Here is a 21,626-nt window from a genome sequence, read left to right as displayed (position 1 = left end):
ATCCTCGGCCCAGACCTAGTCACTGTCTGGGCTGAGTCCTTGCAGAGCGGGGTCCTCCCTCTGTCGTGCAGGCGAGCGGTGCTCACCTGGTTGCCGAAGAAGGGGGACCTCCGCGATTTATGAAACTGGCGTCCCGTCTCACTCCTTAGCACGGATTACAAAATCGTAGCAAAAGCAATCTCGCTGCGGCTAGGGTCCGTGATGGCGGACGTGATCCACCCAGACCAGACCTATGCTGTCCCGGGTCGCAGCATTTTTGACAACCTATTTCTAGTCCGAGACCTTTTGGAAGTCGGGCATAGAGATGGTCTGTCGTTCGCCCTCCTGATTCTTGATCAGGAAAAGGCGTTCGATAGAGTAGACCATGGGTACCTCCTGAGCACTCTGCAGGCGTTTGGATTCGGACCTCAGTTTGTGAGTTTTCTCCGGGTGTTGTATGCCTCCGCGGAGTGTTTGGTTAGGCTCAACTGGACCCTGACTGAACCGGTCAGCTTCGGGCGAGGAGTGCGGCAAGGGTGCCCCCTCTCGGGCCAGTTGTATGCTCTGGCGATCAAGCCTTTCCTCTGTCTCCTCCGCAGGAGGATGACCGGGTTGGTGCTGCGGGAGCCGGAGCTGCGGCTGGTCCTGTCGGCGTACGCCGATGACGTACTCCTCGTGGTCCAGGACCCGGGCGACTTGGCGCGAGTGGAGGCATGCCAAGCCATCTATTCGGCAGCCTCCTCCGCCCGAGTCAACTGGGTCAAGAGCTCTGGCTTGGCGGTGGGTGACTGGCGGCAGGTGAGCTCCCTCCCACCCGCACTTCAGACCATCCGGTGGAGTGCGGGTCCACTGCTCTATCTCGGCGTTTACCTTTCCGCCACGCATCCTTCCCCACCGGAGAACTGGCAAAATTTAGAGGGCGGGGTGATAGAGCGGATTCGGAAATGGACGAGGCTACTCCGATGTCTCTCCCTCCGATGGAGAGCACTGGTGCTTAACCAACTAGTCCTGTCCACGCTCTGGTACTGGCTCAACACCCTGGCCCCAGCCCCGGGTTTCCTGACCCACCTCCAGAGATTGATTCTAGAGTTCTTTTGGTCAGGAATGCACTGGGCCCCTGTTGGAGTTCTTCACTTACCCCTGAAGGAAGGAGGGCAGGGCCTGAAGTGTCTGTACACTCAGGTCCGCGTTTTCCGCCTCCAGGCCCTGCAGAGGCTCCTTTATAGTACAGGTAGTTCGACGTGGAGCATATTGGCGCACGCCTTCCTGCGCCGCTTCCAAGGGCTCCGATACGACCGGCAGCTCTTTTGTCTTTGTCCGAGAGGTTTTCCGCGAGACCTCTCCGGGCTGCCGGTCTTCTACCAGGATCTCCTCCGGACCTGGAAACTGTTTCTAACGACCAGGTCCGTGGCGGCCACCGTGGGAGCAGATCTCCTCACGGAGCCCCTGCTACTCAATCCCCAACTCCGTGTGCAGGTGGCGGAATCTCGCTCGGTGCGCCAGAAGTTGGTCCTCGCGGAAGTCTCGAGGGTCGGACACCTCCTGCACTACGACCGGAGAGACTGGCTGGATCCCCTGACGCTCGCTCGGCGCATGGGGCTCTCCAGCCCTCGTACCCCCTGGCGTGTACTTCAGGAGGTGAGGCCGCCTTGACCCCTGCTGCTCGGGCGTATGTCAACCAAGCCTTGCGCGAGGGCTCACCCCGCCCATCCTCCACCCCAGGCCCGCCGGTCCTTTCCATTGGGCCCCTACCCTGCCGATCCCAACAAACCCCTCACCCTTTCACTGCAAGCCGGCTGCATGAACTACAGCCGGTCAGTTTTCAAATCGCACCACGGAAATATTTATACACACTCACGCTTCACACCTTTCACGCCCACACCCTGGTGTCCCGCTCTGATACAAAGTGGCGGGACCTCCTGCCACCTTTGGAGGGTGAGCAACCTCGATGGGCCAGCCTATATTCCACCTTGGTCCCGAGGCCCATCGGGGACATCAGTTGGCGGCTCCTTCACGGAGCTGTGAGCACAGGCGTGTTTCTGACACGGTTTACCCCCATCCTGGATACTTGCCCTTTTTGTAATGTGAGGCAAACCCTGGCGCACGTATATCTAGACTGTGCCAGATTGCAGCCCCTTTTCCGGCTCCTCACAAATATTCTATTGTGCTTTTGGCTTCATTTCTCCCCTCACCTTTTTATCTATACACTCCCCATCTGTGGCTCCACAAAATCGCGAGATCTCCTGGTTAACCTCCTCCTAGCCTTGGCTAAAACAGCCATCTATAAAACCAGAGAGGGGAGGTTGGCCCATGAAGCGTCCGGCGATTGTAGGGCCTTTTTCCGATCCTCAGTACATTCGCGTATCCGGGCGGAGTTCCTCTGGGTGGCATCCACCGACTCCCTTGACGCCTTCAAGGAGCGGTGGGCGCTGTCCGGGGTTCTCTGCTCGGTGACCCCGTCCGGTTCCCTCTGTCTGACCCTTTGATTGAGGGGAAGAGCGAGAGACGCCAGCCCCAGCCTTTGCCGCTGTGGATACCATCATTACTGTCATCTAGGAGGGGTCCTATAATACGTGGGTGTCTACCCCCTCACCCCCAAACCGCCTACCCCGCAGCCGTGCCCATCTTGCCGGGCATTCTCAGGAGAGGGATAATCGGTGACATTGGGCGTGGCACTAGGTAACTTGAGGGGGTGGAAGACCACGAGTGTCGAGGAAGCCCCCTCGCTCTAGGCCACCAGGTAACTCAGGAGGGTGGAAGACCATGAGTGTCGAGGAAGTCCCCCTGCTCTGGGCCCAGGCTAGCCTAAATACTTCTCCCTCCTGAAAGCTGCTGTGTTATATCTTCTGTTTGCGTTGTTTTGTTGCATAGTTTGTTTTGTTTTCTTTGGTAATTCTTTGCAAGTGTAACACAATAAAATTCTTTTCTGTTTCAAAAAAAAAAACCAAAACCTTCCCTGTTACCTTACCCAGGGAAAAGGGACCTACTTAGCCTGGGGCTAATATATCTGCCTTCTGTTACTCTCCTATAGCCATCTAGCCCAACCCTGTCACACTGGTCAAAGCTGACATTCAGTAGATTGGTTAATTTGATTTAAAAACTATTGAAGTGTAACTGAAAATTTCATCTTCCCCAGTGCTGTATGCTAAAGGAATCTAATGCAGTTGCTTATAATTGAAAGGTTTTCTTCCCAGGCAGAAGAGCTGGAAACCCTTTTTTCATTTAAAAAACAAAACAAATTTAGAATATAAAAGGCTTTGACCTTCAGTTAAACAACAAAACTCACACCCTAAAAAGGGCTTCTAATGTGGTATGCTAAATGGATGTTCATAGGTAAGTGGTATGATATTGAAAGTAGTCCTAACACTTCAATTATGAGCTTCTGACAAACACCTCTAATCTTAAAAACAACCTAAAGATCAAAAAAACCCAGATAGCTGAGTTGATTCAGGGATAACCATAAAAAAATGAGGAGTATTCATTTTAAAAATATGGAAATTTCCAGTTACTTGAAACTAGGTTTTTTAAAACGATTGTTTCCTATAATTTATCTTCTTAAAACCAACCATCTCTCTTCAACAAACATTTAACACAAGTCATTGGTGCCAAAATATAATAGTACAGGCTGATGAACATTAGGCTTTATAATCCCTGTTGTCTGGTAACTGCAGGTCATAGGAATATGCAGCGATCGTGGCTGTATTTATATTGGTTGCTGTGCCACCCAATTTTTCTTCCTGGTCCAGCCGCACGGGCAAATGGTTGCTGATACCACATTGGCTGCGGGTTTTTGGAAGACTGATGTGTAGTGTGTTTCAGCCATGAAAACCAGATGGTTCAACACTGAGAACCTGGATTTGAACACTCCCCAGTCTAAAGACAATTTTGACTGGGAATACAATATGGTCACTTGAGCCCCGTTCTTTTAAAAAGATTAATTTGTAAAACCAGCAGCTTTTTGAAATTTCTAAGTAAATGTCCAACCCTCAAAAGTCAGATAAAGGTATCACAGGACAGATTTATTGTATTAACTTGTATTTTCATTGGTTGGAAGTATTATAACTTAATATCTTGGTAGGATACTTGCTCATGGAGCTAGAATTTAGGTCATTATAAAACCAGTTATTTCATAGCTCTCATCCAGACTTTTAAATACTACTACTTCAAACACAGCTGTTGATAAGAGGATCCCTAGGTTTGAACGACTGACCCAGGACTGGAGACTGAACCAAATCAGCATATCCACTGAACATTGGTCTACACAGTATAAAGTACTGCACTTAACAACTGTTTGGCTACCTCCATTCTTCCCTCTCCCCTATGCGTCAGACCTGGGACCTGCAGTGCCTTCTCTACCCCTGTCAGAACAGAGTAGAAGAGAATATGTAGAACTGGGTTACAGCTCTCTTCCCTGGAAATCTGTGCATCGTGCTGTGTAATAACGTAACCGCTCCGAAATGCTCTTCTGCTTGGTAAATACTGCAGTGACTAAAAAATTGGTATTGACTTAGATTCTGCACTCACAAAATGTTGTTCCCCATTGCATTCTTGTGAAATGCAACACCAAGTTGGCTATGGAGAGCAGAGATATTAGGAGTTTTTGTCTTGCTGCCTCCTGTTTCTTCCTGATGGATTAAAGCTGTTTCACACAGTATTTCTCCATCTGTCATCCAGATGCTTATTATGCAGAACTCTGATCTCCTGCATTTTGGATTTATTGGATGTGAACAGCATGGTAATGCTTTACAGAGGACATGTGTGATATGAACTAGCAGTGACCCAGGCAAGGAAATATGTATGTGCTGCCAAACAAAAGGGTGGGAAATCAAAACCCCGGAGTGTTTTTGTCCTTAAAATCCTGGTCTTAGCTATTTTTAAGTACTGTCACACTTAAGAGTTCGTTGATGCCTAATTGCAGTGTCTGTTTTCTAGGCACAACTGGAAGCTCAGAAAGCGACCCAGGATTTCCAGAGAGCTACTGAGGTGCTGCGTGCTGCCAAGGAGACCATTTCACTCGCTGAACAGAGGCTGCTGGAGGATGACAAGCGTCAGTTTGACTCTGCCTGGCAAGAGATGCTCAATCATGCCACCCAAAGGGTGAGATCAATAAGGAGCTGCTTGCTTCAAGTCTCTTGCTCAGTTTGAGTTAGCTTTGTTGCATGCCACAAGGCCTAAATTCTTTTTGCTTTGCGTGAGGGATGATGCAGAAGGGCAGTAATTCCACAGGCAAATGAATAGAAATAGATTGTGAATCAGGTACTTGGGGCACTATTAAAGATGAAATAGGACAGGGCTTCCTGTGAGACGGTGAAGAAGGCAGATTGTCCATTTCCGGGAAGGGTTAAGGGGAGCCACTTTGGATAAGCTAAGAGCTGCTCCACCGTGATTGGAGTGCATGGAGAGGATGAACACAGTGGAGTCTGCATAGGTTATTCTTTTTACCATGCCTGTCACTATGGTATGTGAGCCCCTGGGCCAGCCGCTCCCTTACCCGATTGTATGGTGAGGAAGAGGAATAGGAATGCGAATGCTGAGTCAGACATGCAGGTGAATTTGAGTGGGAGGGAACCAGAATGGGGAGCCTCTGCAAAGGAAGGGGGGGAAGAAGCAACTCCAGCAGGTCTCAAGATCCAGAGGCCTCTTAAGGTATGTCTGCACTGCAAATAAAGACCCAAGGCTGGCCCATGCCAACTGACTGGGCTGCAGAGACAGCAGGAGAGTCAGTGCCCGCGGAAGGCCCCTTCCACTGAGGCATCCATGGGGAAATGGAGAATAAAATAAGACTAGTATTTTGAGGACCAAGGCTGCTGTTTTAAGTGCCGTGAGCCCCCCAAATGTAAAGGGTGCAGGGTAGAACTGCACTGAGACATCAAAAGCCTGCATGTGGGAGTAGGGTCCTGGATTCCATTCAATAGACCTGAGTTCTCTCCCTGGCTCTGCTGCTGGCCAGCTGAGTGACCTGGCCATGTCAATTCACTTCTCCAGGCCTCTGCTTCCTCCATCTGTAAAATAGGGATCATGACACTGACCTCCTTTGTAAAGTGCTTTGAAATCTAGAGACGGCAACTGTTGCATAAAAGCTAGGTGGTGGCAGTAACATTAAACACTTGTGTTAGAGAAATTCTTACTAACTTTTTTTATGGTTTCTTCCCACTTTCTTTCCTAAAACAATGCAAAAATGGCTTTGGCCTTTTTTTTTTTTTTTTGTTAAAGAACATAGAAGAACCAAACCAAACTTAAAACCTCTCTTTCCAAGCCTCTCCAGATGTTCCAGGAAAACTTAACCCACTATTCCAAGCTGGCTGAAGCAATAGTGTAACATTATCTTAGTGCTGAAATCCTAATCCCTTTGTGGAAACTGTATTTGATTATAAGACAACATAGTCTTCATGTATAAATTGTATACAACAGCGCTGCCAGATGGTGCATGGTACCAAAAGGGCAGCAGGTGTGCTGTGTGAAATGGGAAACCTAGTATATGAAAACTGAACACGGCTGATGTCGTTGTCACCACTGTCGTGTGTTTAAGGTTTCTATACTTCAAAATTGCATGACGAGACTAGCTCCACCCCTTCATTGTGATTACCCAAAGCGATCAGCTGTAGCCCTTATTTGAAGTGAGAAAAGTCTACTAACACACTAACATTTTTCTTCCTTGAATTATGAGGATGAAAACTCTGCAGGTTTGCTATACAACATTTCACTGCTAATCTGCCACTTAAAGTCCAGTTAAGCTTGGTAGTGACCAGTTACTAGTGTGAGCTGTGCAGCTTACCTCCCAGACAGAGAGTGCTACAATGGGCACCCTTGCTGGTTGTTTCCCTGTGGAATACCAAGCAATGAATGAATATTCAGACTGAACTACTGTCTTAGCTCTGCAGGGGGTCACTCTAAGTCAGGGTTGAGGTGCTCTGGTGAGTCAGTACGGGGAAAAGTCGGCTGCTGCCTTTGCTGTGGAAAACCAGAAAACTTCCATCTCCAGGGTGGGCAGTCTGACGCCTTCCACAAGCACAACTTTCTGGATGGGGGAGAAGTGTGTCTTGTTCGTCAAAAGAATGCGAAGGGAAAGCTCCAAAAAGAGATGGGACATGAGCATTTTTGTTTAGAAGCTCCGTGAGGGAGAGTGATGCATGTTTTGTTTTCCAGAGAAGGACCTTCAGTTAATGCTGACAAAGTCTAGAGAGATGATGACTAATACTAAATTAGAAAGGATGCTTAGGGTTGTTGTGGGCCGGGTGGGGGAAGACGCACCATTATTTACATTGAGAATCTTTTTGAAATCTCTCTCCTAAATCTCTATGAAAAATTTTCTCTAAACCCTTAATGCTGCCTCAGAGAGAATCTAGGGATGAAAATAAAATTGAGCAATGGAAGCCCAGAGACTTAGTGCGTGAGATGGTGGCTGTTCTGTAGCTGAGCCCAGCATTCTTCAGTAAAACAATCTTGGGAGCAATGCCATTCTGTCGTAATGCCTCATTGCATGACTTTTTGCATGATATCTGGACCTGTCAGGATGACTTACTTATAATGAAACCTCTCCAATGACTAGAGTAGAATAGGAAATAGACCCTAGTGTGTTGGCTGTGATGTTAAAACATCTAGTGACAAAACATCCTATAGGAACATATACATTAATGGAGAACTTTCTCATTGGAAAGAATCCCATCTTACTCATCCCTTCTGGCTGTTGACCGAACAGTCTGGGTAAAGTTCATTCTCTAATAGTTTCTAAAAGAAACTAAATATCAGTATCTTAGAAGTGGTGGTGTAATCAATGCTGATTCATGGAATATACACCTTACTATTTCCACTCGTAGTCTGCATCATGTTGACACCAGAATTGCAACTGCTTCTGCAATAGGATTTTAGTCACATGACTTCCACTGATTTTTTTATAGGGTGTTTCATGGCTCTTCAAACCATATCAGTTAGTTTGTGTTTAGGGGCTAGTGCTGCAGGGAGTCTCCCCTTCAGCAGTGGAACTGGTTCTACTGTGCAAGGGGAAGGCAGGATTTGAATGGTGTGTGCTGAGGTGGGCACCCCCTACATGTCACAGAGCCCTACAGGAGGTCTTCCAATGCATCTCTGCACAGGGTCATGTAAGGGCTTGTACACATAAGAGGCATGGAGGGCTACTTCGATCATTGGGCTCAATGGTCACTGTCATTTGGATGTGGGATGATTCCTCCTTCTTCCCTGGTACCAGACCCAGCTAGGTGATGCCATGAGGAGTTTGGGAACGTATGAATTTTTGTGGCTGGGGAGAGGGGGAACAAACTACAAAGTTTATGAATCTGGGGTTGAGAGGAAGCCAACAACAAAAATAGGCTTCAAATGAACTAGTTCACCTGTGATGGCTGCTTCATATGCAGAACTCCTCTGATGGAAAATTACAGCACTTCAATTGCACTGCGCACTCTTTGTTAGTAAATGACAAATGTGGGATACAAAGTAGACTTCCACAGTTATTGGCGCAGCAACGGATCACATGCAGAATAGCACCTATCTATAAATGTCAAAGAGGGCTACAAACTCGTTTGTTTGAAATCGCCTGGCAAGGGTAAAGTAAGGACTCATAGATATTAAGGTCAGAAGGGACCATTATGATCATCTAGTCTGACCGCCTGCACAATGCAGGTCATACTCTTTCTTCATATACAGGGAGGGGAGGTATTTTTGGACTGGCTAAAATTTGTCTGACGTGGTACAAAACTGAGCCCAAAAATAACTAGGTAACTGAAGGGCGATAGAAGCAAAGATTATGAAGCAAACAGATAGATGAAAGAACTGGTGTAGGATAAGTGGCTCTGTTATACACAGATGCTGTGGAAATGCTGCAAGATTACCCCAGCTGCTTTTGGGTTGATGGGTGTGGACAGAGTCTGAGGCTTCAGAATATCAAACTGGGCTTGTAATTTGCAGATTCTCTCTGGGAAGAAATGGTGATGGGTCTGGGCAGTTGTGACTGCCCCCGATTTGTTCAGGGATTGAAAAGCTGCTAATGTCCATATTTTTAATAGGTCAGTCTATAACAGGGTATACACAAGACCTTTAGAACCAACAATATAGAAAATTAAACTAATAAAACCTGGAGGACCACTGAAACGATATTGCCTATCCTAAAGGGATGGAAGAATAAAATATGGCAGGTATTTTTATTCAGGGGAGCAACTAGGACTGGTATGAACAGCTACAGGGAGGGCTGAAGAGGGCTGTGCCTTGAACTTTGACTCCTATTTTCATAGGTGCCTAAAGGAATTAGGCACCTAAATTCCATTGAATTTAAATAGAGGCTGCCTCACTTTGTCTGTATAATCCCCTATACCTTCATGCTTTAGAACTCCATCAAACATACACATATGGTGTCCGGGACACTCGTATGCAGCATGATCAAGTGACTAGGAAGCAGGGAGTCAAATTTAGGGTCCCATTCCTGGCCCCAATCTGCTGTGTGACTTTGGGTGAGTCATTTAATCTCTCCGTGCCTCCATTTCCCCACCTGTAAAATGGGGATAATGACACTCTTTCCTCTGAAAAGTGCTGAAATGTGCTTCATCTTAATGGTGACGTAGCTATTCTCAGTTAATGAGGTAGACCCAATGTTTTGGCCTCTGTTTAGGGAGGTTCCTGGGAAGAGGACGGGTGTGAGTTTGTCTCCTTCTATAGCAGAGCTTAAGAAACCAACTTCACTATTTTCCAGTTTTAGACACACAGGTGTGTACAAAGAGGCTTCCATAGGGGCTGAAAGATAAATGGTTTTAGAGGGATTAAGGGGGAATAATGGCATTAATGCTTTGGCAGAAGATCAGTGTGATGCACAAATATATATGCGTAAGGGTGATATCTGGAGTCTGAGATTAGTTGCATTAAAAAGGAATGTCCTACACACATTTCCTTCATGTATGCAATTTATCTTTCAAAAAACAAATGACATGCAACATGGCTTTGGTTTATCCCCTAATTCCTTTTCATCTCACCCTTCAGTTGCTCAGAAATATATGGGGCATTCAGAAAAAATGTTTTAGTCATCTTGCATTGCCTCTCTTACCACCTTGTTTCTAACATTTCCCTCCAACCAATACACTCACTGATTGCTTTTGAAGAAAGAGAATAAACGTGGCACCTGACTATGGACACCAAGAGTTGTCATAGAAATTACAGATTCATTGGAGTTCCCTGCTTTTTCTCTTTTGACTGCATCATTTGTTTCTCTCTTGAGGTTCTGATGAGGGTACATTCTTCACTTAGGCTTGTCCTGATTACTTGGGAGAAAACAAAGCAATTCGTACAAACCTGCTCTCCAAGAACATATATTTTATATTATGTCCCCTTCGATAGAATACCTGGCTGATGGTCTTGGATTTTGTCTTTTATCTAGCAGCTTACTGGTTGCTGTCCATGCTGTGATGAATTCTACCTGACATTGTTGATGATCTAGTAACTAACTACATTAATGGGATAGTCTAGACCTCACCAAGGAACAAGCAGGTGGGCTAGCCAATATAAAGCTGATCTTTTTGTGCCAAGCTGCTCTATGAATACGTTTTTAACTTTTAATAGCATCAAATTCTTTCATAAAAGACCAAAAGAGAGGCTATAACACAATAATGAGAGGCTGTGATCACCTCCAGAAAGCTCTCATCTGACCAGCATTCTTAACCATGCCCTATGTGAACCCTCTCGAGCAGCATTCTTAATGCCTGGGCATAGAGGTGGAGGTGTGGGGAGACTGGTAATAGACTCTTAAATAACTGGGTTGCAGGCTGGTTAGTGGTCGATGTGAAAAGAGTTGGCTGTCTCATTTCTACATCAAATGCCTAAGCGAATGTTAGTTGGCTGTTCTGGAGATGTCACGGATTTAGCTATCCTATTGCTCGTAGAGTTGTTCCTTAGCTGGGCTATGGGGGGAAGATTTCGGAGCCACGGTCCTGTACCTGTTTTTTGGGGGGAGAGAGAGGACTTACGTTTTCCGGGCTGTCAGTCTGGCACATTGTCTTTGTTTATTTAGTTGTGCAATGTGGGAATTAGGGAAGTAAGGAAGGTTGGGTTTTTTTGATATCCGAAATTATAATATTAAATAAATAATATTAAAGGATTAAATAAACAACCGCTCTCACAATTGGCCTCTTTTACAAAGTGTTTAAAAAAAAAAAGGTCTCCAGTAAGACAGGTTTCACCATTTTGGTTGTTCATAATTTAGTCTATCTGCTCACCTCACAAAAGGCTTTTGTATTTTGAAGAGGCCTAGGCGATCTAGTATGTTGGTGTTTGCAGCATTCATCATGCCATGAATCAGGATGTGATCGTTGCTCCTCCCCCCGCAGGGCCTCCTGCATGCCACGTATTGCGGCGTGCAGGATGCACTGGAGGGGGAGGCACTGATCGGGGCTGCCAATGGGCAGGAGGTACTGGAGGGGGGAGGCGCTGATAGGGGGGCTGCTGGTGGGTGCTAAGCACTACTATTTTTTTTTTTTGGAGCACCCCCAGAGTCTGCACCTATGGCTAAATTTCTTTGCCATGCCCAAGGAGGGCAAACCCACTTCCTTGCCGTCCCAGAAGAATGCCGATCTTAAATCTGACACTTCCTTGCCAAAGCCAGGCTTGTCTAACTCAGTGGTTTTCATCCTGTAGTCCACGGACCCCTGGGGGTCTGCTGACTGTCTAAGATTTTTCAAAGGAGTCTGCACCTCCATTTGAAATTTTGTAGTGGTCCACAAATGAAAAAAGGTTTATAATCATTGGTCTAATGCAGTCCTCTAGGAAAGGTCAAAGCATCATTCTAGCTTTCTAACTGCTGTACAAGCTGAGTAGCAGCAAAGAGATCAACTAACGTGTTGGATGTAGAGCAGAATCTATCTTGAATATTTTATTATTTTGACCTTTCCTCCAAAGGAAAGAGTCTTATTTATATATGTAGGCAGCTGAGGGGCACTGGAGCTGAATATACATTCTTGGATCTAGTCAGAGCCTATGAAAACTATTCTTTCTGGGTTAGAGGGTTCTATAATAAAATGCATATTTTTTTTTGTTGCAAAATATGTAGTGCCGATAAGGGGAATGTGGCCTTAAATGAAACTTCTCACTATTACAATAATTGAAATTGGTAGACACCAAAGTTTAATTTAATCATTGTTCAGTCTTTCATGTAAGCATTGAAAGGGGGAACGCGCAGGTTTACTCTGAACGCAATGGAAAGCAAAGGTCAGTTGTGTTCTTCAAGTTAGCACCATCCCTTTGCGTGTGTTGAATATCACTAACTGTTTGGTTTGGCCTCCAAGAGTTACTGCTCATTTGATTGCAGGAGAACACAGCAATGCCAATGAGATTAATATTATTTGAAAACAAAATTATTTGCAATTGGTTGTCTTTTCTGAAATAAGAGCCTGCTACTTTGGTCTGAGGTAGACTGCCCCTTCTGGCATGTGTTGGAATAGCTCAAATAATGGAATAAACTTTGAGCTATTTACATGGGAGTTGGGGGGTAAATTGGTTTGCATTCTGAATTCTTGGAAAAGGAATATCACAGAAAACAGGGTCCCATCACTTTCTGTAACAATGCTGGCCTGTGAGAGAGCCTGTATATATCACCTATGCAATGGAAACCTTCATGTCTTGTCAAAATGTTGGGGGAGACAGAGAGTAATGATTAGTTTATCCTCTGGCTGGATCCTGTTATGCGGTTCACTCCACTCTTATGTTTTCTGCCTGTTATTACAGAAAAATGGATGTCCTAATTTGCTAGGTGGTTCTTCAAATTTGCAAAGCAAAAATATCGCTGATAGCATTTCTGGCATCGTAAACGAAGCAGGACACTCACTGGAGCAGATGAGGAGGATATTTACAGCAATTAAAACAAAATTTACACAAATTAAAGTACTGAGGCAGTGAGCATTATTTATGAATGTTCAAATGTTTGCTTGACTTGTGCCCGAGCCATGAAGCTGTGTGTGTTGGACTGGAAGTGTTCATGGAAAGCATGATACACTTAGCCTTTGGGCTAGTCATATATATGCATCTCTGCCTGCCTAGTCCGTGTGGCAGCATTCGTGATGGCTCATCCTCCCAGCCAGAAGAAGAATGTTCTGTAAAGGAAATAGCTCACTTGTGGAAGAGAATGGGGAAATAACAGGGATGATATGGTAGCTCAGAATGGAGCTGTGCTAGTGGATCTTGAACATCTCACGGGGATTGTGGGGGTACTGAGCTCTCACGTTTGAGGCTGCTTATACCAAAGCTCCCCCAGAATGCACGAAGCAGCAGTATGCTCCTTGTATCATTAATATTTTATTTGCCAACCAGACATGCTGCTGTTTCTTCCAAGAAAGATTTTTCTAAGTAGGTTAATTGAAAGAAGATGTCTCTTCTCTTCTGTTTCTCCCCTCCACCCGGCTACACTCTGAGAGTTTCAGAGAGGTTATGGAAATGCTGTTAATTAAAATTATATGAAACTGATGAGCATGTGACATGCCTACTACAACTTAAAGCATTTGTTTCCTCTCTTGCAGGTCATGGAGGCGGAGCAGACGAAAACAAGAAGTGAGCTGGTGCACAAGGAAACGGCAGCCAAATACAATGCTGCCATGGGCCGGATGAAACAGCTAGAGAAGAAACTGAAAAGAGCCATCAATAAATCCAAGTATGTGTTTTAGCTGGTGGTGTGTTTACATGCTAAGCCTACTTGCATGGGGTGCTTGACACACGTGGCTTCCAGGACTCCGTCCGTGCTGAACCTGCCAGGGGGCTGCACAGATATTGTAACTGTCTGATTTGCAGTCCAGCCCATGCGGTAACAGAACTTTACACTGGCTAAGAAAGCAGCAAGGCTATTGACTAAAAACTTCAAAGGTGTGAGACTACCTCAGAGCTGCTTATCATAGATTAGATTTGTTTGCTTTCCGGAGCCTTCTTGGCAAGCTATGTGAGAGCTATTCTCATGGAAAGGCACATGCTTCAGAGGGTATAGCTAAGAAGCGTATGTGATAAATGATAAAATGTGTTTGGTGTGTGGTTCTCCTCTGCTGCATAGAAGTCTATGCAAATGTGGTGGTTGTCAAGAAAAGCTGCCTTTTGTAATACTTGCTCACTGTCTGTGAAAAAGCTTTAGGTAATCTCCAACTAATACTTTTAATTTTAATAATTAATTTCCATTTTCTGCAGCTTGACTAAACAATGATCATTTATTTAGTGTTTAATCCCTCAGTCTAAAAATTACTTTATCAATGTCTGTTACTATTTTGCTTGATACATATAGAAGTATTAGTGCTTTCCCAGGAAACTCTATCTCACGGGTTCTATCTCACATGTTGTTGCCACGGTGTAGCCTGCAGCCATTCCACCTTGTGCTGTGCGTTTCTGTGATAAGATAAGCAGGGTGCCAGTATTGGATGGGAAACCTCCACAGGTGCTGAAATAAATATTCTGCAGTTCAGTAGACGGCACTCTTTCCTCTAGATCAGAGTGCTGGTGGGGGCATTAAGTTACCAAAAGAGCCTTTATTTGAATGGGATAGAAAACGAAGGTCCTGACAACTTACCATTCAGGTCTTATGGACCTTTTCATAAGAATAAGGGTGTTCATTCTGGCTCCTGACCAGCTGTTACCTTGGGTACATTCTGCTACCCTCGATTCACCTTGCAGTGTCAAATGGATATAGCTTCCTCACTTCCTGCCCCAAACTGTGTAAGGGTGCTGTGTCCTGTAACACTTCACTTCAGAGCTTTCTGTGCCAGTGGTGAGTGGAATGACCATACTACATGCCTTGCCACTTTACAAAGGAGTTCCAAAGCTCATGCTCAAATAAATTGGTTAGTCTCTAAGGTGCCCCAAGTCCTCCTTTTCTTAAGGCTGAATTAGTTAACACTGCAAAATTTTTCAGAACATCAAACTTTTCATTTTCTCATGTGAGCTTCGTAATGTAAACAGAAGACAATCCCACCAATTTTGATGGGGAATAGGAGTCTATTGTCTAGTCTCTTCCCATGAGTTCAGGTAGAGGGGATGTAAAAAACAAACTGCTTCGCCAAGAACATATTAATATTCTTTATCTGAAAAATGGAAACAAAAATTCCTGCATCTCAGGGATGTTGAGGCTGCGCTAATGACTCTTCAAAGTGCTCAGATGGTAAACACCAAAAAACCCCCTACATATAAAATCTTATAAGTAAGGCTATGTTTTAGTCATGGGTATTTTTAGTAAAAGTCAGGGACAGGTCATGAGCAGTCAACAAAAATTCATGGCCCCTGGCCGGTCCATGACTTTTACTAAAAATATCAGTGAATAAAACTTATGGAGGGGTAGGGGGGGGAGTGCTGCCTGGGGGCCCTGTGGGTGCTGGGGGAGGGCGGCCTGGCTTCTTGGACGGGTGGCGACGCATGGCCTGGGACCCCTGCTGGGGCGGGGGGGCTTGGTGGGGCTGGCTGGCAGGCTCCCTACCTGGCTCTGCACCTCCCCTCCTCCCCCCAGCAGGAGGTTGGGGCACGGGACCGGGTGAAGCGGGCTGTGGGCGGCGCTTACCTGGGGGCTCCCGAGAAGCGGCAACACCCCCCTTGCTCAGCTGCTAGGCGGAGGTGTGGCCAGGCAGCTCTGAGCACTGCCTCCGCCCAGAGCGCTGGCTTCGCAGCTCCCATTTGCTGGGAATGCTTGTGGGGGGGAGGGGGGAGGCTGCCCCAGCAGCGGCCGGTGCACCTGGCGCAGGGGCTGCCCCTGAGCCCGTGCAGAGTCACGAGACCGTGACCTCCGTGACAAACTCACAGCCTTAATTATAAGGGACTGATTTTCTCACACACGCTAAGAGATGGTGAGATGCCGCAAGGAATGAGATCAGGAGCCAAGCTTTGTTGCTCTGCTCCCATGCAGTAGAGGGGGCAGTGGGACTTGACTGGCTTTCATGGTTTAGCCTAAAACTAGGGTGGAACCCAGGGCCTCAGGAGAAACCTTCACATTGAACCAGAGTTGTGTATAGATCCCATATAATGTGTTTGAATTTCAGAGTAGGTTAATCGCCTTTTGTAAGGATAAGTTACGTGGGGAGGCTAAATGGAAAGAGGATAATGAATTCTTAATTTTTAGAGCCAGATTGTGAATCTCTCCTTCCAATGGTGGGCAGTTACTGCCATATGAATAGTCCTTAATGGGCCCACCAGTGGAGTAGTGACTTACCTGAGGGTGTAGAGTTGTGGTGCAGCCCTAGATGTTTTTGTTAATGCAGTAAACAGATGTGTGTTTCACGTGTTACAGTAATGGAGCAAGGGCTGTTGAGTTACAGATAGCTGTAGTGCACAGTGGGCTGTACGGGACCCAAAGAGTGTGCGATGCAGCTAAACAAAGAATTGGTGACAAATCTAGAATTTGGCTGTTATGTGCAGGTCAGGTTTTATTAGATGAGCTCAAATTATGGGTCAGGGTTAACAATCTCTATGTGTCTGGTATTTGAAAGCTGGATTCTGGCACCCTTATATTCAGTAACATGTTGCTCCCCAAGAAACTTCAGTGGGACTGTTTGCAGAGTGAGGTGCCACTCAGTGGTATTTGGCATGTCAGAATCTAGCTCATAGTATGGAAATACAGGGTAGTGGTTGAAGTCTTCATTGTATGTGAGGACTTCTCTGACTGTTCAACTGCCTGGCCGTGATTGGGACAGCTCCTGAAATGTGCAAGTACTTGAAAAGTCTATCTCAGTTGAATAAGATAATTTTATTATTGTAGCATCAAATTGATGACTGTCTTCAAAGCTTTGGAATAGAACTTGGATTCTTGGCTCTAAACTGTGCCTTTTGTATACTTGATATCTGATGATGCTATAAATAAAGCAGGAAACACCTCAAGTGTAGAATCTTTCTGTTTTGTGACTGAGCAAGGACAAAACCTTGGAGTGTCGTGCAGCTGGAGGGAAAAATGTGCAGATGTTCATCTGAATCCTTCCTGTAGTCTGGAGAGAGACCGGCATTTTACTTCCAGCATTCTAAAAAAACACACACCAAAGATCTGTGTATATGCTCCAAGAATTGTGTTTTTTAAAAGGGGGGGCATTCTACCCATTTTTAGAAGGTTAAGACCCTGATTCTAGAAGGTGCTTAAGCATTTACCTAACTTGAAAGCACACTGCTACAGTGGGACTATTTGTGCTTACAGTTGGGCATGTGCTTAAGTACTTAGCAGAACCAAAGCCTAAAAGATTTGTATTCTGTCAGCTCAAGTAATCTGTATTGTTCAAGAGTATAACTTTTAGAACAGGGGTCTTGTTAAAAAAAACAAAACTGCAGCATGCAAACATAGATGTTTATATTTTAGATAGGCAACCCCTGAGGATTAAATTGCTGGCATAAGACATAACTGCTTTAATGCTTTGGGCCAGAGCCTCTCTCATACTCCAATCCCCTGGTGTTATCCCAGCAATTGTAACAAATTATTCTTTGTTTTTCCACAGGCCTTATTTTGAACTGAAGGCGAAGTACTATGTACAGCTAGAGGTATGTATCTAATTCAGATCTAGTAATGACTGCTTGCAGTAAAAATTTTAAATACAATGCAACGGGCTGCTATAATCACTCTGCATTTCTGTACAAAGTACATTCCATTCCAAACGCTTCATGCTGAGGAATACACTAAGCCTATTTTAAAAATAAAAGGCCAAAAAAGACTGTTTCCACTTGTGAAGTAGGCGGGCCCCAAAACCCCATTAGAGCCCTGCTGCTTATTGCTGGAACTGAGCGAATAACTTGACCAATTTTGCCTCTTTCAGCAGAATCTGAAGTGTGTGAATTTCATTTACTCTCTGGTTTACAGTTCAAGTTGTTTAAGTGTTTGAAGTCACACAATACTATTTCTCCTCCGTGATCGGATGAGAGTTCTTACAATCAAGTTTCCAGTAGCAAATATGCAGAAAGCAAACTTAAGTAAGCTTTCTATCAGGGCTCAGATACGGGCTTAAAATTTGTGCTAGGATAATGAGCTAAAGAGGGTGCAAACACATACACAGTGAATTGGTTGGGAAAAGTAGAATATTCACAGAAAAAGGTGGGCAGTATTCACTGTTCTCCAGGAAGTGTCCTGGGAGCTGTGATCTGTGGCTAGAGTAGCAGTTTATTTCTACTGATGGTAGTAAGAAGGACAGAAGTGCGTCATGTGCGTGCATAGAGGCAATGGAGGACGGTGGAGGGATTGCTGAGTACCTGTGGGGCACGCAGGGGAGGGAAACAGCTACATTAGCAATATTTCTACCTGGCGTAGCAACCAGCTGTGCAGGCACCAGTCTGTAAATGGACCACTGGATCCCATGTGTTTCTAAGCCAACTGAGTCTGGTAGAGTCTAGTCTGTGTTTTCTAGCTCTGGGACCCTTGAGCAGACCCAGACTCAGACCTCATCTGGGGCCCTTCTTTGGGGCCCATCCAGCTCCTCTAAACCCTGAAATCAGCATCTGAGCTCTCCGAGGTGCCCACTCCCTTGCCTCCTCATCACTTACACATGCTCACCCAGAGCTCCATCTAGGCAGTGAGCCTGAATGTAACCCCTTCTGGGACAGGGTGACAGGAAAGCAAGGGACACCGGCTCAGTAAAGGAGTTTTTGTTAACCGTAGAGACTTGACTCTTGCAGTACTGGAGCGCGCTTCCTCCCCTAGTCTGAGCTCACCCTTCCCGTAAGCCTGTGGCTCATCAGCAGTTCAGGCTGGGCAGAATCCCTGCTGTCCCCTCTCTCCTGCACATCGTCCTTATGTGGAGTGATGGTCACCCCCGATCCAACGCTCCCTATCCAATCCCCCCTGCCCCCTGTCTCCTGACTGCCCCCCTGGACCTCCTGCCCTCCCCCCATCCCCTTACCCTTACCAGGCTGCACGGAGTGGCAGGACAGGCTCATTGGAAACCCTGGGAGGTGGGCAGGCGCAAGCTACTACTGGGGAGGGGGGAAAGCAGGGGAGGGGCTGGGGCGAGCGAGCCTCCCCGGCCGGGAGCTTAAGGGTTGGGTAGGACGGTCCCGCGGGCCGTAGTTTGCCAACCGCTCCTCTAGGCTGTCTATTCACAGACCGATTGCATGCTTTTCTACAGAGCCCTCTAGCCTGCAAGCAGGAGCAGGAACCCCCTGAAAATTAAAGTGACAGCTTAGTAATTTTTACCCAGGTTTTGAAATGCCACCGGGCAGTTGTCGAAACTGCAGTACAGTAGGTTCCTCTCAGGCAAGTTGTCTTGTGTTCAACATACAATACAAAATGGAGTTCATAAATTGATACTGTCATATCCCATCCTGTCACAAGATTTATTTCATGTTTGCTTTTTGTTGTACTCCTTAACAACAGTCTTCTCTCCTAGCTGTGGAGTGGGGATTGTGCCTGAAGGGGGGAAAAGGGGGCAGTTAAAGCTGCACACTACAATATTCAAGGCTTTGAAGCTTGCTGCAACCTGGGTCTGAACGCATGTGTGCAGTTTTAATGACCAGGAAGTGATGGGTTAGTTTTGTTTCTGCCCGGAAAACTGCCTGCATCTGTTTGGAGCCAAGTGAGCAGTTCAGCCTTTCCTATTCCCCGATCCTGTAGGGGGAGAGGCAAGGACTGTTAGCATTCATGCTGTCAGCTAGTGAATTGCTGAGGGGCTATGCGATAGCTCTGCTCAGGCACATTCAGATTTAGGCATTTATTCCAACATGTGGCAATAATGCCTCAAATTGCTCCAGAGCCCAGTCTAGATAATCAGGAACTGGAGAACTGTCCCAAGTAGTTTTCTGCTAGTTGTGCATGTCCATTCACGTCAATAAATGGCCAAAATAAACATAGTCTATTATTAAGCACTTTCATTAGCTCTTCATCTTAACATGGATCACCCTGTCCTCAGCTAATAGAGGTTTATATGCCGTTCTTGGCTATGTGACACACACAGAATCCTTTCCAATGCACTGGAGTGTTCATTCAAACTGGAACACCACAACTGTTTGCTTTTTCCCCATGTATCCCCTCACAACTTCCCTAGCTTTTTGCATAATTGGGGTACTTTTCAACTAAAAAACCCCTCTCATCATCTGTCCACCAAAATTATTAGTTACATTTTAACCTATCTACTCATTATTTAATACCTAGCTCTAATATACCACTTTTCATTGGTAGATCTCAAAGCACTTTACAAAGGATCCCCACTGTGCCCATTTTACAGATGAGGAACTGAGGCACAGAGCAGTGACATGAATTGTCCAAGGTCACCCAGCAGGCAGTGGCTAAGCCAGGAATAGAAGTCGCCTGCATACCAGTCCAGTTCTCTATCAACTAGGCCGTGTTGCCTGCTTAGCTGGGGAAATGAAGCCCCCTGGTCTCTCCTTATATAATGAGAATTTGTTTGAAATCCGCAATAGTTTAAAGAAACCCCATCTGCCTTCCTCCTTAGCAATTCAAGAAGACTGTGGATGACCTGCAGGCAAAGCTGGCCCTAGCCAAGGGAGAGTACAAAACAGCCTTGAAAAACCTGGAGATGATCTCAGACGAGATCCACGAGAGAAGACGGTCTTCTGCCATGGGACCCCGGGGGTGTGGTGTGGGTGCGGAAGGCAGTAACACCTCGTTGGAAGATCTTTCAGCATGTAAACTGGAGTCAGACTCCATCTCTAGTAAGTATAAAGTTGTGTTCAGAAATTCCCATGGGTAAGTGTCGTATGTGGCAGTGGAGGGTTGAAATGAAGGACCTTGTTTGTATCCTACAGCTGGCAGGGGCGGCAGGTTTGTATAATTTTTGGTGGTGCCCAGAACCTGCCCCTGCCCAAACTCCGCCTCCCACCTGCCCAAGGCTCTGGGAGGAAGTTTGGGTGAGGGAGGAGGTCTGGGGTGCAGGTCTTAGGCTGGGGCAGGGGATTGGAGTGCAGGATGCAGGTTCTGGGAGGGAGTTTGGGGATGGGAAGGGGTGCAGGGGTAAGGGCTGTGGGATGTGGGGTGAGAGCTGTGGGGTGTGGGAGGGGCTCAGGGCGAGAGTAGGGGTGTAGGGGGTGAGGGCTCTGTCTGGGGCTGGGAATGAGGGGTTTGGGGTGTGGGAGGGGCTCAAGGTGAGAGTAGGAGTGTGGGGGATGAGGGCTCTGTCTGGGGCTGGGGGGTTGTGGTGTTGGAGAGGCTCAGGGCTAAGGCAGGGGGTTGGAGTGCAGGGGGATGAGGGCTCTGGCTGGGACAGGGATAAGGTGTTTGGGGTATATGAGGGGCTCAGGGCTAGGGTTGAGGGTGTGTGTGGGGGGGTGAAAGCTCTGGCTGATGGTGTGGGCTCTGGGGTGGGGCAGGGCTGGAGAAGAGGAGATTGGGGTGCAGGCAGGCTGCTTTGGGACAGGGGCCAGAGAGGAGGACTCCCCCCAGCCCTTTCCCTGCCAGCAGCAGCGAGCTCTGGGGGAGGAGCCTACCTTTCCCGCCCCCCCCGAGCAGCACACTCACCCCCACCACTGTCACTGCACGTGCTCCTAGGGCCCCTCTCAGGTCCAGGAATCTCTCTCACCTCCCCCGCGGTGGGTGCCTGAGGGTGCTGCGAGCGCCTCCTCCCCTCCTGCTGCCCCTCACTGTAGCCTCACTGGGGGTGAGGGATGGGGCTTTCTCTTTGCCCAGCATGGGGCAGGAGCGGTGACTGGGGGCGGGGTTGGAGCCCTGTGCTGGTGGAGGGTCCCGCCGGAAAAGGGAAGGGTCTGAGGTAGAAGGG

General features: G+C 46.7%; 1 protein-coding gene across 1 annotated transcript in view; it reads left to right on the top strand.

Annotated features, from left to right (window-relative positions):
- SH3BP5 (SH3 domain binding protein 5) overlaps positions 1-21,626 on the top strand; it is a 66,249-nt gene that overhangs the window by 36,286 nt on the left and 8,337 nt on the right. Inside the window, exons 4-7 of the mRNA XM_073333291.2 lie at positions 4,912-5,076; positions 13,485-13,615; positions 17,406-17,448; positions 20,346-20,565. Of these exons, the coding sequence (XP_073189392.1) occupies positions 4,912-5,076; positions 13,485-13,615; positions 17,406-17,448; positions 20,346-20,565 (559 nt within the window). The remainder of the gene's footprint in view (positions 1-4,911; positions 5,077-13,484; positions 13,616-17,405; positions 17,449-20,345; positions 20,566-21,626) is intronic.

Source organism: Lepidochelys kempii, chromosome 2 (assembly GCF_965140285.1).
Source record: "Lepidochelys kempii isolate rLepKem1 chromosome 2, rLepKem1.hap1, whole genome shotgun sequence".
Taxonomy (NCBI): Eukaryota; Metazoa; Chordata; order Testudines; family Cheloniidae; genus Lepidochelys; species Lepidochelys kempii.
Note: the sequence above shows the minus strand (reverse complement) of the source record. Positions and strands in the feature narration are given on the sequence as shown.